Below are 14653 nucleotides of genomic sequence, written 5' to 3' on the forward strand. Positions count from 1 at the left end.
AAGCTAAAGGAGGAAAACTGCAGAGGATAGGGTGTACTGTATTTTCAAAATAATTCTAAATGAAATTCAAATTTCAATTTCAATTACAGAGATCAATCCTGATAGAGCTGTTTTATCGTGCCTTTAGGAGTGAAAGAAGAAAATCTGCAGATGCTATAATTGTCATTAATACACAAAAGTGTTAGAGAAACTCCCGCAGCGTCCACAGGAGGCAAAGATATACAGTATCCAATATCCAGAATTCAAGCAACAGACAAAAAAAAATTGAGGAAATAAATAAATAAAATCCCTCGTACGCCAGGCAACACCTGCAACCAGTTCCTGCCTTGTGGCAATTATTTTGGCCAACCGTTACCATGCCGAAAGAAAAACAACCTGGCAGGCGTAAGCGCGTGGTGCTTACCCTTAAGCAGAAGATGGAGATATGCAAGAGACTGGAAAAAGGTGAAAGACGTACAGTCCTTATGGAGGAATTTAACGTGGGCTCATCAACCATTTACGAAATTAAGGCCCAGTCTCAGAAAATTAAGCAGTTTTACATGAAGTCCGACACTGAAGAAAGTGTAGAGCGACGTCACACTCTTCATAGATCCAGGCTGGACTTACTAGACCAGGCTCTTTTTGAATGGTTTAGTTTGAAAAGGTCAGAAGGTGGTTGCATATCAGGACCCATGTTGCAAGAAAAAGGAAAGGAGTTCTATGAGAAGATGAACATTGATGCACACTGTTCTTTTTCAAGTGGCTGGCTTAGCAGATTCAAGATTCGTCACGGTATCCGTACATTAGGCTTGTCTAGTGAGCAGAAATCAGTGGATCATGAGGCAGCGGATAAGTTTTGTGGTGTTTTTAGTGAGCTAGTTGCTGAAAATGGCTTAACCCCAGACCAAATTTACAATGCTGCCGAGACAGGGTTAATGTGGAAGTGTCTGCCTAACACTACTCTGGGTAGCACCGATGAAAAAGTTGCTCGAGCGTTAAAGCAGAATAAAGAAAGAATAACTGTGCTTGTTTGTGCAAATGCTTCTGGCAGCCACAGAGTGAAACTGACTGTGGTTGGAAAATATGCTAAACCAAGGTGCTTTAAAGGCATCACTCACCTTCCTGTTCGTTATCAGTCACAGACCAATGCTTTGATGGATGCTGACATCTTTACCAGGTGGTTTCATAACATCTTTGTCCCCAGTGTCAAAGGGAATTTACGCAAAAAGGGGATGTCCGAAAACAGTGACGTTATATTGCTTTTAGATCACAGCCGTGCTCATCCTCCTGCTGAGAAACTTAGGAATGGTAACATTTTTGTATGCTACCTCCCTCCAAATGTGACAAGCCTGATTCAACCCATGAATCAAGGGGTTATCCAAAATGTGAAAATATTGTACAGACGTGATTTCATGTGGAGAATGACAAACTTTGATGGCACAATACTGGAATTTCAGAAGAAATATTCACTCAAGGATGCTATTTACAATGTTAGTTGTGCTTGGAATTCTGTGAAGAGCGAAACATTAAGGAGATGCTGGCAAAAGTTGTGGCCAATTATAATATTTGAAGAAGGATCTGATGAGGAAGATGAGATTAAGGGGTTTTCAACTTACGGAATGAGCAAGAAAGTTTATGATGAAGTGTCTGAGTTGGTTAACTCTGCTCGTGAAAAGATGCCTTTGTCACAAATTGACCTTGATGAATGGCTTAATGTGGATCAAGATGCTCCCGTTACTCACACATTGAATACAGAAGAGATAATACAAGCTGTTAAGAATCGTGGAAAAGAAAATCAAGCAGAGGAGGAAAGTGATGAAGAAGTGGAAGAGGTTGAAGAAGTCTCCTGGAAAAGTGCTATTGCAGCATTTGAGACTGTCATTGCCTTTGCAGAACAGCAGTCTTTCTTAACTTCCCAACACGTTATGCAGCTGTATGTCATGCAAAACCTGACTCTGCATGAAAGGAGAAGGGCCTTCAAACAAGCTAATGTTCGTACAGTATTCAAGAAAGCAGCCCAAAAGGCACCCAGTACATCCACTGCTCTAGAACCACAGCCATCCATACCAACTGCTCCAGAACCACGGCCATCCACATCAACTGCTCCAGAACCACGGCCATCCGCACCAACTGCTCCAGAACCACGGCCATCCGCACCAACTGCTCCAGAACCACGGCCATCTGCACCAACTGCTCCAGAACCACAGCCACCCTCACCAATCGCTCCAGAACCACGGCCATCCACACCAACTGCTCCAGAACCACAGCCATCCACATCGTCAGCTTACCTTGCTGATCTTTTGCTTCATGATCCTGATGAAATCTCAGGAACACTCTGCCCTAGTATAACCTTGATTTTAAGTTAACTTTTGAAAAGAAGTTCAAGTAGCAAGTGAAGTTTGTTCAGTGTAAACTGAAAATGGCCCATGTAGTTTATTTTGAAAAAAAAAGTTCCCTAAATTACGGGAATCACCTGATTAAAGTGAACTTTACCTAATTAAAGACCACAATACTGAATTTTTTAGTTACTTTACATTTTGCACTGACTTTTGTCTTTTAAACTGTTTATTTTTGATGCTGGTGTATTAGTTAGGCATTGTAGGAGTAGTCAAGTTTATTGTCATCTGATTGCACAAGTGCAAACCAACAAAACAACGTTCTCCCATCTTTGGTGCAAAACAGGCAAAAATAAAACAACCAACTAGATATAACACACATACAGACAAACAATAGACATACAGGACAAGTATTCATACTATGCACTCCATAATGTTTGGGACAAAGACACATTTTCCTTCATCTGACCCTATGCTCCATAGTTTTTGTAATCAAACAATTCACATGCAATTAAAGTGTACATTCCAGAATTTATTCGAGGAAATTTATATACATTTTGGTTTGACCAAGTAGAAACTACAGCACCTTTTTTTATATATGATATGTATATTATATGGTCCCCTCATTTCAGGGCACCATAATATATGGGACATTTGACTTCACAGGTGCATGTAAGTACTTAGGTATGTTTAATTGCTTCCTTGGTGCAAGTATAAGAGACCGTGGCTTGCTTCAAAGCTTTTGAAAGCTTAGGCATCTGTAGTTGCCATTTTTCAACATCAGGACCATAGTTACGCCAATGAAAGTCAAAGAAGCCATGATGAAGCTGAAAAACAAGAATAAAATACTAAGAGATATCACCCAAACCTTAGGATTACCAAAACCAACAGTTTTTAAACATCATTAAGAAGAAAGAGCTGACTGATGACCTCAGTAATCGCAAAGGGTCTGGTATTCCAAGGAAGATTTCTGGTGTTGACTGAAGAATTTTCGTCATCATGAAGACAAATCTCCAAACGTACGTCTGACAGATCACAAACACTCTTCCGGAGGCAGGTGTGGACGTGTCAATGACTACTGTCCGCAGAAGACTTCATGAAAAGAAATACAAAGGCCACAATGCAAGATGCAAACCACTAGTTAGCCCCAGAAAGGCTGGTCAGCTTATATTTTGCTACAAAATATTTAAAAGAGTCTTCAGAATTCTGGAAAAAGGTCTTGTGGACAGATGAGACCAAGATGAACCTGTATCAGAGTGATGGCAAGAGCAAAGTGTGGAACTGCCCAAGATCCAAAGCATACCACCTTTGCCATCATCTGCATCTTGTAGTGTCGCCTCTCTATTTCTATTCATGAAGTCTTCTACAGTCATCGCTTGCCTCCTGAAGAATGTCGGACATAGAGTTGAGGATTTTTCTATGTTATGATGAGAACTCTTCTGTCATCAGCAAGTGGGGGTCTTCAGATTTATTGTCAGAGTACATACATGATGGGTGTGGCAGAATTGGTAGTGCAACTAAAAACTACATGTAAACAAAGAACTCTATAAACAGATTACAAAGGCAAACAACTGACTGTGCAATACAGAGAGAACAAGAAAATCAACAAAAGGAATTCTCTTCCTTGAAATCCCAGTTCCATTGAGATTACTGATCTCACCACTACACTCTTTCTTCTTAATGATGTTCCAGACTTGATTGTGGTCATCCTGAGGATTGGGCAAAGTCTCTTACTGTTTTATTCCTGTTTTCCAACTGCATAATGACTTCTTTGACTTTCATTGGCACAACTCTGATCCTCGTGTTGAAAAATGGCAAGTACGGACTTCAGAGGTGATCAAAAGATTAAAAGCAAGCCTAGCTCTCTTATACCTGCACCAATGAAGCAATTAAACATACCTGAGTAGTCACAAACACCTGTGAAGCCAAATGTCCCATCATTATGGTGCTCTGAAATGTATTAAAAAAAATGTAATTTCTAAATGGTCAAACCAAAATGTGTACAGTACAAATAACCTTGAATACAATCTGGAATGTGCACTTTAATTACATGTGGATTATTTGATTACAAATTTAAAACTGTGGAGTACAGGGGAAAATAAAGGGAAAAAAGTGTCTTTGTCCTAAACATTATGGAGGGCACTGTATATATATAAATAAATATTGTTTCAAGAATGTGAGAGTCTTGGATGGTTAATGTGAGTAGTAACTCTGAAGTAACCACAAATTGCATATATCCAGCATCTACCAATCCCCACTGGTGCCAAATACTGAGGGTTTTACTGTACAACCAACTTTAAAGAATGGAGTCAAGGTTTGGGCAAAAACTAGACAGGTGCATAAATAATAAGGTGGTGTAAGCAGGGAAGAAGGGAGAGAGGCACAGGCCAAAGATGGGCAAGGATAGGAAGATGAGGGAAAAGCTGAGAAATTTTAGGGGCAGGGAAGAAAACTGAAGTCAATGTTAATGCCATTTGGTTGGAGAGTGCCCAGACAGAATTCGGGGTATAGTTCCTCCAATTTATGGGTGGTCTCAATTTGACAATGAACAAGAGAGACAATGGACAGACTTGTCGGCATGGGAATAGGGAGAGGAATTGAAACAAGTTGCTGCTGGGAGATCGCTGCTATTACAGCAGACAGAGCAAAGGTACCCATCTAAGCAATTTCACAGACTGCTTCCAGTCTCTCCAGTGCTGAGAAGGCCACAATGGGAGCACTGGATACAGTTGATTACCCCTGTAGATTCATGTGTTGCTCCACTTGGAAGGCCTCTTTAAGGCCTGAAATGACAGTGAGGGAAGAGTTGTGGGCACGTGTAGCATTTCCTGCATTCACAAGAGTAGGTACTTATGGGGTGATTGGTGGGAAGGAAGGAGTGGATGAGGGAGTCACGGAAGGTGCAGTCCCTGCAGAAGGCAGAGAGGGGAAGATGTGTGGCAGGATCGTGTAGGTGGCAGAAATTGCAGAGGATAATATGTTCAATATGGAGGCTGGTGGGGGGAGGGGTTGATGAGGACAAGGGGAAATCCTGTCATTGCATCTGGGGCAGAGGGGCTAGGGCAGATGTGTGGGAAATGGAGGCCCAAGTGGATGGTACTGGAGGGGAAACCATGTTTTTTGAAGGAGTACATCTCTGATAATTTCACATGAAAGATTTCTTCCTGAGAGATGGACAAATTTCAAGAAAGGAATGGAATTCACAAAGGGCTCAGAAAGTGAAGAGTGGGAGTCGGTGGATTTGTAGAAAATGTTGGTCAAGTGTTTGTTTCCAGAAATGGAAACAGATCGAGAAAGGGGAGAGGGAATTTGAGGTCAGGTTGGAAGATGGCAGGCTTTACATTGTAATGTGATCATTTTGATTTTTCAAGAAGCCTTCAAATAATCATTTCAGTTTGAAAATTCTGAGATTCAACTTGGAAATTTTACTACTCCGAAAATTTTCAAAACAACTTAGAAATTTTTTTTAATTACCAGTAAAATCAAAACCAAGTTATTCTTGAACTTAAATTACTGCAGAAACTGATGGAAAATCTAAAGCTAAAGGAAATTCAATATACACACAGACGTTAAAGGTAAAGGTTCAATTGTTGTCACAAAATACTAAATTTAGAAGGTAACATACATGAATTTTTAAAAAAAAACTTGTCTCCTGTAAGGCAGACATTTGTCCATTTGTCCAGCACCCCTCACAGAAACCTACAGCACCTGGTGTTCCTAGGTGGTCTCCCCTCCAAGTACTGACTATGCCTGAGCCTGCTTAGCTTCTGAGATTAGACAATCTCAGGCGTATTCAGGCTATTAGGCTTCTTAAGTGAAACTTTGTGAATTCAATAGTATTATCCATAATTCAAAAGGTTATCACCTGCAGATAAAAATTAACGTGCATTTTCTAGTCAACAAATTAATTTTAATATGTACTCCAAGTTACTGATGTCATCAACTCTTATAGACATTGGTGAAATTAGAAACTTGATTTACAACCAAGTTTTAATTGAGTGCGCTGCAACATTTCTCCAGTATCATCTTGACAATTATGGTTTCCTTCTATGGACAATCCTGTCATTAACAGCACAAGGTTTCCATTTTGTACTTTGGTATTGATTGCTTGGGCCACTAGGGATCCATTAACTTTGCACTGAATGATCCTTTTGATGAAGTTACAAACTGTAAGAGTAATTTAGAACATACAATAAAATCTCAAGAAAGGAGCTAATCATAATATTAAGGGTGTTGTTAAAGTTTGCAATTTAACTTGCTTCAATGGTTGAGTTTCTACTGAATATAGATACAGTATTTACCTTGAACTTTTGTCAACTGTAAACATTTCTTCCTTTTCCTTTATCTTTACAAACATTTATCCCATGTTAATATTTACCCATGTGGTCAATGGTTGTCTACCAATTTTATTTATTTGAGTAATTTTAGATTTTGGATTATCATCAATCTCTAACTTTTGAAATTTTTTTTGCTGCTTTTATCTACTTTTCATTATATTTGCCCCTCCTACCTTTGCAGGTGAAAAGATGAAAGGTTTATATATCTGCTGTAGCACTGATGATGAAGAACTGCTCATTCTGAGACTATATCTAAAGGCTATCCATTTTCTCATGAAGGAGTAATGGGATAAATAAAGTCAAGAGACAAATGTGGTTACTTGCAATCCAACGGAATTTGGTATATAACAAGCAACCAGAGGGAAATCTGGAAATTTAATGGTATTATTTCCAGAGGAAACCAAGTAGAGATTGAATAATTGTGGTCCAACCAATGCCTGAGAATATTCTTAATATCACGTTCTTGCTTTTATATTTATTAAACATGTATAAACTTAAAATCTTACTGTCTACAAAAGGTCTGACATTCTTCAGTTAAAAAAACAAAAAAAAATGGCATGTTTACTGTTTTTATATCTTGAAACTGATGCCTTGTTTTTTGAAGACCAAAACAAGCCACCACTAGGACCTCGAGCAAATTCAAATGCACAATATCCATATTCATCAAATTCACTTTAGCTGCAAGCTGAATTCATGAAAATAAATATGATTTATTGTTACATCGCGAAAATGATGCTTTGTTTCTTGAAGACCCATTTATCCACAAATTTATCCCACCATTTAACATAACGGGGTTGTAGGTCAATTGCATCCAATTGGGCAGCTTGGGCTGTATGTCTACATTTAAATTTCAATTACAGTGTTTATAGGCAAGAGGGCAATGTTGGCAATACACTGGATTTTAACTTGGAAGAGGTGGAGGAATGGTGCGTTAAATATTGGGGCCATCATCAACCATCTCATCCTCTTAGTACTCTTTTCCCATTTCAATATTTTTATAGAATAATACATACAGAAAAAAGATAGATGCATATCACTGATACGGCTGAAACAAAGTAAGCAAATTCCTTAAGTTTTTTTTTAACCTATAAAACATTATTAATTCAATGATATTGTAGTTTGTGAGTTGTACAAACACTAAATTTAATTGTTTAACAGTTCGGTACAAACACTAAATTTAATAACTCGACAGTTCAGTTCAGAAGTCGTCGCCAGTCAAAATAACTGCCGCCCAGCCTTGCTTTCATTCTCCCTTCTCAATGATGTCTTAAGCACTGAAATCCAGCTCGTCGGTGTTCCGGCTCTTCCCTCACAAGAGCCTGAACCTCAGAACAATAGTGTGAGAACTAAGTGGCACAATCTTCCACATAACATGCCCCCTCCCCTGAACCGGAGTATTGGAGGTGGTTAGGTTGTTGAGGTGAGGATGGGTTTGTTCATAGAGCTGGGAGCCTTCTGCAGCAGGGTTGTGCTACCTGCACTGGTTGGTCAATGTTCAAGAGTGCCAACTAGAGACGGTCCATAGATTCAGTCATGTCTGAAAACTAAGGCATCATTTTGTAGTACTCTGAAGGTCTCCTCGTATGGCTTTTGCAGAGGTGTACGGTAGGAATCTTGGCGAAGGAAAATGTACTGGCAGTCCTGGAGGAGGGGTGGGATATACATGGTTGTGAGACCGTGTTGGGACTGGAGAAAGTGTTCCCACCTTTTCACAGAGGCACATCAGCATGGTGGTGGGTGATTCTTGATTTCCATGCACTGCTGGGATGAAGTCCCCTGGGACCATAAGCGGGGTGCCGTACATCAGCTTTGCTGAGGAAGTTGTCAGGTCCTCCTTTGGGGCAGTGCATACTGTCTAGGATGACCCACAGCAATTCATCCATCCGGTCTGGGCCTGTGAGCCATGCCTTAAGGAATGCCTTCATGTGCCAGTGAAAACGTTCCAACATGCTTGAGGGTGGTAGGCCATTGTGTGGTGCAGCTTTGTGCCAAGCAGCTAGGCTATTGTTCATCACAACCCAGAGGTGAACTGCACACCTCTGTTGGAAGAGATATCTGCCAGCAAGCCAAAACAGGCTATCCAGTGGGTGTTGAGGGCACATGCACAGGTCACAGTGGAGGTGTCTGAGAGTGGAACGGCTTCTGGACATCTCGTGAATCTGTCCACGATGGTGAAAAGGTGGGTGACGCCTCTGGATGCAGGCAGTAGTCCCACAATGTTGATGTGAATGTGGTCGAAACATCAGTGTGTCAGGGCAAAGTTCTGAAGCAGTGCCTTGATGTGACACTGGATCTTGGAGCTTTGACAGAGGATGCATGCTCTGGCCCAGTGGCCGACCTGTTTGCGGAACCCATGCCACATAAATTTGGCTGCAATAAGTTCTTTTATTACCTGAATGGAAAGGTGAACTAGGCTGTGAACCATATCGAAGATCCAGCAGTGGTGATGATGGGTCTTGGCTGTCCAGTAGACACATCGCAGAGGAGTGTAGTGTCAGTGGGCCCAAATCTCACATTCTCTAACTAGGTTTGAGATAGCAGTGTGGTAGATGAGCATCTCCTCATCCTCTCACTGGGTGGCTGCCACAGCCATGTAGTCGACACCTGGGGCCAAAACATGGATGGCATTGATGGCCATGCAGGATAATGCATCTGCGACCTGGTTACTCTTGCCTGCAATGTGCTGGACAGAAGTCCTGCCTTCCGAGATGTAGGTCAGGTGGTGCTGCTGTTGGGCTGACCAAGAATCAGACACCAGCAAAAGCAAACATGAGTGGTTTGTGGACCGTGAAAGCCATGAAATTCCTACCTTTGAGAAAGTAGCGGAAATGCTGGATGGAGAGGTAGAGAGTGAGGAGCTCCCGGTCGAAAGCACTGTATTTCTAGGGAGTCTCAGGTGATGACTGAAAAAGGCAAGGGGCTGCTAGCTACCATTGATCAGTTGCTCTAGCATTCTGTCCACGGCCGTGCCAGATGCATCAACTTTAAGAGCAGTCGGTGCATTGGCCCATGGATGTACCAGCATTGTTGCCTTTGCCAGCGTTTCCTTGGCATTGCTGAAAGCGATCATGGCTGTATCACCACAAATTAGCTCTTTTGGCTTGTTGGCCAGGGCCTTGAAAAGCACTTGCATTATCCTGGCACGAAACGGAGATAGAAGTTGACCATGCCAACAAAATCTTAGAACCCCTTGACAGTAGAAGGTTTGGGAAACTTGTGAGTTGCCTTGACCTTGGACGGGAGTGGGACTGCTCCATGCTGGTCGATGTAGCGGCCGAGGGAGTTGATGGAATTGAGGCTAAACTGACAGTTGGCAAGTTTGATCGCCAAGCTATGCTCTTCGAGCCTCCAGCAGAGCTGTCGGAGGTGTGCGTGGTGTACCTGGCCAGAGCTGCTGGAGATGAAGATGTCATTGAGGTAGATGAACATGAAGTTGAGGCTGCGGCCTACCGTGTCCATAGCCTTTAGAAAGCTTGGGCAGCATTCTTGAGGCCGAATGGCATGTGCAGGGACTCAAAGAGCCCGAATGGGATGATGAGAGCTGCTTTGGGGATGTCATCTAAGTGAACCAGAATCTGATGGTAACCAAATACCAGGTTAATTTTAGAAAATACCTTGGCACTGTCCAAGTTTGCAGTGAAGTTCTGGATGTGAGGGTCAAGGTACTGGTCGGCTGTTGTGACCTCATTAAGTTGGCAGTGGTCCCCACAGGGTCTCCAACTCTGACATTTTGGGTACCATGTGAAGTAGGGATGCCCATGGGCTGTCTGAGTGGAGCACTATGCCCATTTTCTCCATCCTGCAGAACTCATCTTTGGCTAGATGGAGCTTGTCAGGGGAGGGGGCAGCCTGCGTGCACGTGCATGGAATGGTGGTCCAATGGTGGGGATATGGTGCTGCACCCCATGCTTGAGGTTGGCAGTTATGAACTGGGGAGTTATGATGTCCGGGAAATTGGCTAGGATCCTGGCATACTCGTCGGAGAAGGTCACTGAGCCGAGATGCAGTGTAGTCAATTCAGTCGGGTGCAAGGTAATCAATTCAAATGTCTTGGAATTGATGAGACATTGATTTTTCAAATCGACCAGCAGTGAATGACCCCAGAGCAAGTCAGTGCCTAGCAACGGTTGTGCGACATTAGTAGTTGTAAAGGTTCACTTAAAATGGCAGAAGTTGAAATTGAGGGGGGATCCCATTTGTTCTGATGCTGCTGCTATTGGCGATAGTCAATGGAGACCCCTTCTTTCCGGAACGAGTGTCAATGCTCGAGGGGGGCAACACACTGACCTCCGCACCCATGTCAATGAGAAAGCAACCCCCCCCCCCCCCTCCAAATGACGATCTCAGGTGTAGAGGAGATGATCTTTTTAGGCAGCCCTCGTTGCCACTACCGATGGCTTGCTGGGGCATTTCCCCGGATGCACGAAGGGTGGTCGGAATTGGTGGGCCGTGGAGCTCCATCTTGTCCTTACTGGCACTGTTTGGAGCTGACGTCGCTGTTGCCCTTTCCATGGAGGCTGGGGCTATCTATCGCCTGGCAAGGCACTGCGGCCACCCGGTCGATGGTTGTTTCCCCCTGCTGTTTGGCTTGCCATATTATATCCGCACGGGCTGCCAGCCATCGGGGATTGGTGAAATCATCGTCCAAGAGGAGCAGCAGACGTCCTTAGGTATTTGATCAAGGAAAACCTGTTCATACCTGTCCTATCAGGTTGAGCATTTTGTTCATGAGCATGGACAGATTGCAGTCCACTAGGCTATCCATGTGCTGTAGTTTTGCCACCATGTCATGGCAGGAGAGATCAAATGTATGCTTGAGGAATGTTTTGATGCCTTCATACTTGTTGTCGGCTGGTGCTAGGTGAAAGTAATTAATGAAGTGCCTGGTGGTTTCCTTGTCCAGCACACTGACCACGTGGTAGTATTTTGTGGTGTCAGCAGTTAACCTGACGCGTGTGGAATTGGGCTTCAACTTGTTCAAACCATACTTGCAGTTGTGATGTCCAGAAGGTGGGAGGTTTGAGTGAAACTGTTCTGTAGATTTGAATGATCTCCTTCCAGCATTTTGCAATCCAAAACAGGCCATTTTGGATCATCAGGGTCACCACTGCAGTCGTTTCTGAGTTGTACAAACACTACATTTAATTGTTTAACAGTTGGTATAAACATTATATTTAATAAACTGAAAGTTCAGTTCAGAAGTCGTCATCAGCCAAAATAACTGCTGCCCCGCCTCGGTTTCATCTCCCTTCTCAATAATGTCAGAAACGCTGGTGTCCAACTCGTCAGTGTTCTGGCTCCCCTCTCGCAAGAGCCTGAACCTCTGAATGACGGTTCGAGAACTAAGAGGCACGATATGGAAAAAAAGGGGGGAAAATGAAAAAGAGAGAAAAAGGATTAAAATATGATTATATAATCCAAGCCCTAAACCATTCCAAAGTACACTGCTAGTATAAATAAGAAGAAACTCAAATCTACGAGAATCGCAAGTTACCTAATTATCAATCCAATTAAAGGTTATGAAAGTAATTCAAAAAGGAGCCCAAAAGATTAGAAAAATTTAAATCTAAAATATCTGCTGAACATCTCATTTTTCTCCAAAGTTAGATATGACATGATATCATGTAATCATTGATTATGAGTGGGCAGGACAGCATCTTTCCATCTGATCAAAATTACTTGTCTTGCAGTAGAAGTGAAAGCTAATACATGAGGTGAAGACAATTACACCACCTTTTGTTCAGCCATCCTGAATAAGACTATTAACAGATCTGGTGTTAAGTTTGAATTAGTTATTATTGATAAAAGTATGGAAAACTTTTTCCCAATATTTGATAGGGTCAGCCAAGACTAGACCATATGAATTAGTGAACAGTCCTCAATCTTAAATCTGTCACAAAGAGAGCTTATATTAGGGTAAGTACAGCTAATTTAACTTTTGACATACAAGCTCTATACACAACTTTAAATTGTAGCAGTGAATGATGTATTAATCAACTTAAAAATGGAATTCCAAGAATTTTTAGAAATTGAAATATTGTGGTCTTGCTTCCATGTCTTATTAATTTTATCCAATGATGTTAGCCTTTATGTCAACAAAGTGTCATATATAGCAGATATTAACCTTTTCTGAGACGGTTGAAGATTGTTACTTGTTTCTATCAAATTCATAATAGGAGCCTGGGAAAGGTTTGATAATTGAGAATAAAGAAAGTCCCTAATTTGCAAATATCTAAAAAAATGAAGATTTGGTAAATTAAATGTAGTAGAAAGTTGCTCAAATGTAGCAAGATTATTATCAAAAACTAAATAAAAAATGTTTAATACCTAATCTAAACCATTCCTGAAAAGGAGAGTCCATCAAAGAAGGTTGAAAAGTAGTTTGATAGAATAGGGGTAACCTATAGATGAAACCTATGGAGTCCAAAATGTTTTCGAAGCTAAAACCAAATCCAAATTGTGTGTTTGACCATTGGATTATCAATCGTTTTAACAGTAGGAAAAGGCATGACTGTTCCAAGTAAAAGAAAATAGAAAATTTCTTAGTCAAATTCCACTCCAAATCTACCCGTTTTGTTATCTAAATTGGGTAGAGCCAATCCTCCATTCTTTTGGAGATTTTGGAGATTAATTTTATTTAAATGAGGACATTTATTTTTTCAAAATATGTGCTTATATTATGCAATCAAGTGAGTCAAAAAAATTTAGAAACAAAAATTGGAATAGCTTGAAAAATATATAGAAAACTGGGTAAAATATTCATCTTAATAACATTAATTCATCCATTTAGGGACATTGAAAGAGACCACTGAGATAAAGATTTATTCACTTGATTTAATAGAGCAAGAAAATTTTCCATAAATATACCAAGGTATGTAAATCGACTGAGCAGTCTTGAAAGGAAAAGCGGTGTGTAAAAGTTCTAAAGTGTTAAAAAAAAAGCTCTTTAGTAAATTTAATTTGAGTCCAGAAAACTGATCAAATTGATGGAGCAATATTAATACAGCAGGAAGTGAAGAGAAACTTTGTGGACCAAAATCCTCCCATAATAATTCCAGAAATATCCTGAGATTCTCTATGGGCTATTGCCAAGGATTCGAAAATGAAATTAAACAACAAAGGGCTAAGAAGGCAACCCTGTCTGGTCCATCATTAAAGTTTAAAAGGTTTAGATTGCAAAGAGTTAGTAAAAATAGAAGCAAGAGGAGATAAGTATAGCAACTTAATCCACAAAATAAATGTGGGACCAAAATTAAACCTTTCTAATATTGCAAATAAATATTCCATTCAACTCTATCAAAGGACTTTTCAACATCTAAAGAGATAACATTCTGAGGAAGAGATGGAGGGGAATATATAATATTCCATAACCAGCATATATTAAAATGTGAATAACTTTTTAATAAAGCTCATCTGGTCCTCTGAAATAATAAGGGACAAAATATCTTCCAATGTACTGGCCAAGATTTTAGATATTTTTTAAAAAATCAACATTTAGAAGAGAAATTGGCCTGTAGGCGGCTCAACAGATAAATCTTTATTCTTTTTCGTGAAATTGTTGCATCATAAAAAATGATTAGCAAGTTCCTGTATTTAAAAGAGTCAGAAAATAGGGTACCAGCAGGTGGGAAAAAGTTTTATAAAACTTGACAGGAAAGCCGTCAGGGCCTAGTGCTTTGCCAACTTGTAATGATTTGATAATCATTGTTAACTCTTGTCAAACAGGCTTTTCTTTTTAAAAAAATCTTTATTTATAGGATATAAAATACAGATAAAAAATAAAACTAAAACCCTACAAAATACATAATATTCCCCCCCTTCTACTTACCCCCCTCCCACTCTCCCCCTACATCTCACCCCTAACTACCTCTACAAAAAGAGCAAAAACGTATATTGTTTAATTATCGATCGCTGTTGAGTGTGTCAAACCCTTAACATCTTTTAAAAAAAAACTTCAAAGATTTATCCAAACACATACATTTCAAATATGGAGTCCACATT

The 14653-nt window shown here is 40.6% G+C and overlaps 1 protein-coding gene across 21 annotated transcripts in view; it reads left to right on the forward strand.

Annotated features, from left to right (window-relative positions):
* LOC138757165 (jerky protein homolog) overlaps positions 1-7152 on the forward strand; it is a 40695-nt gene extending 33543 nt beyond the window's left edge. For 17 of the 21 annotated variants that reach the window (XM_069924047.1, XM_069924048.1, XM_069924052.1 and 14 more), the window contains one exon: positions 90-7152. In XM_069924047.1, the coding sequence (XP_069780148.1) occupies positions 357-2345 (1989 nt within the window). In that variant the 5' untranslated portion in view covers positions 90-356 and the 3' untranslated portion in view covers positions 2346-7152. The remainder of the gene's footprint in view (positions 1-89) is intronic. The other 4 variants (XM_069924061.1, XM_069924065.1, XM_069924067.1 and 1 more) reach the window with 2 other exon arrangements.
* Positions 7153-14653: the final 7501 nt, after the last annotated feature.

The sequence above is a fragment of the Narcine bancroftii genome, chromosome 3 (genome assembly GCF_036971445.1).
Source record: "Narcine bancroftii isolate sNarBan1 chromosome 3, sNarBan1.hap1, whole genome shotgun sequence".
NCBI classification, from domain to species: domain Eukaryota; kingdom Metazoa; phylum Chordata; class Chondrichthyes; order Torpediniformes; family Narcinidae; genus Narcine; species Narcine bancroftii.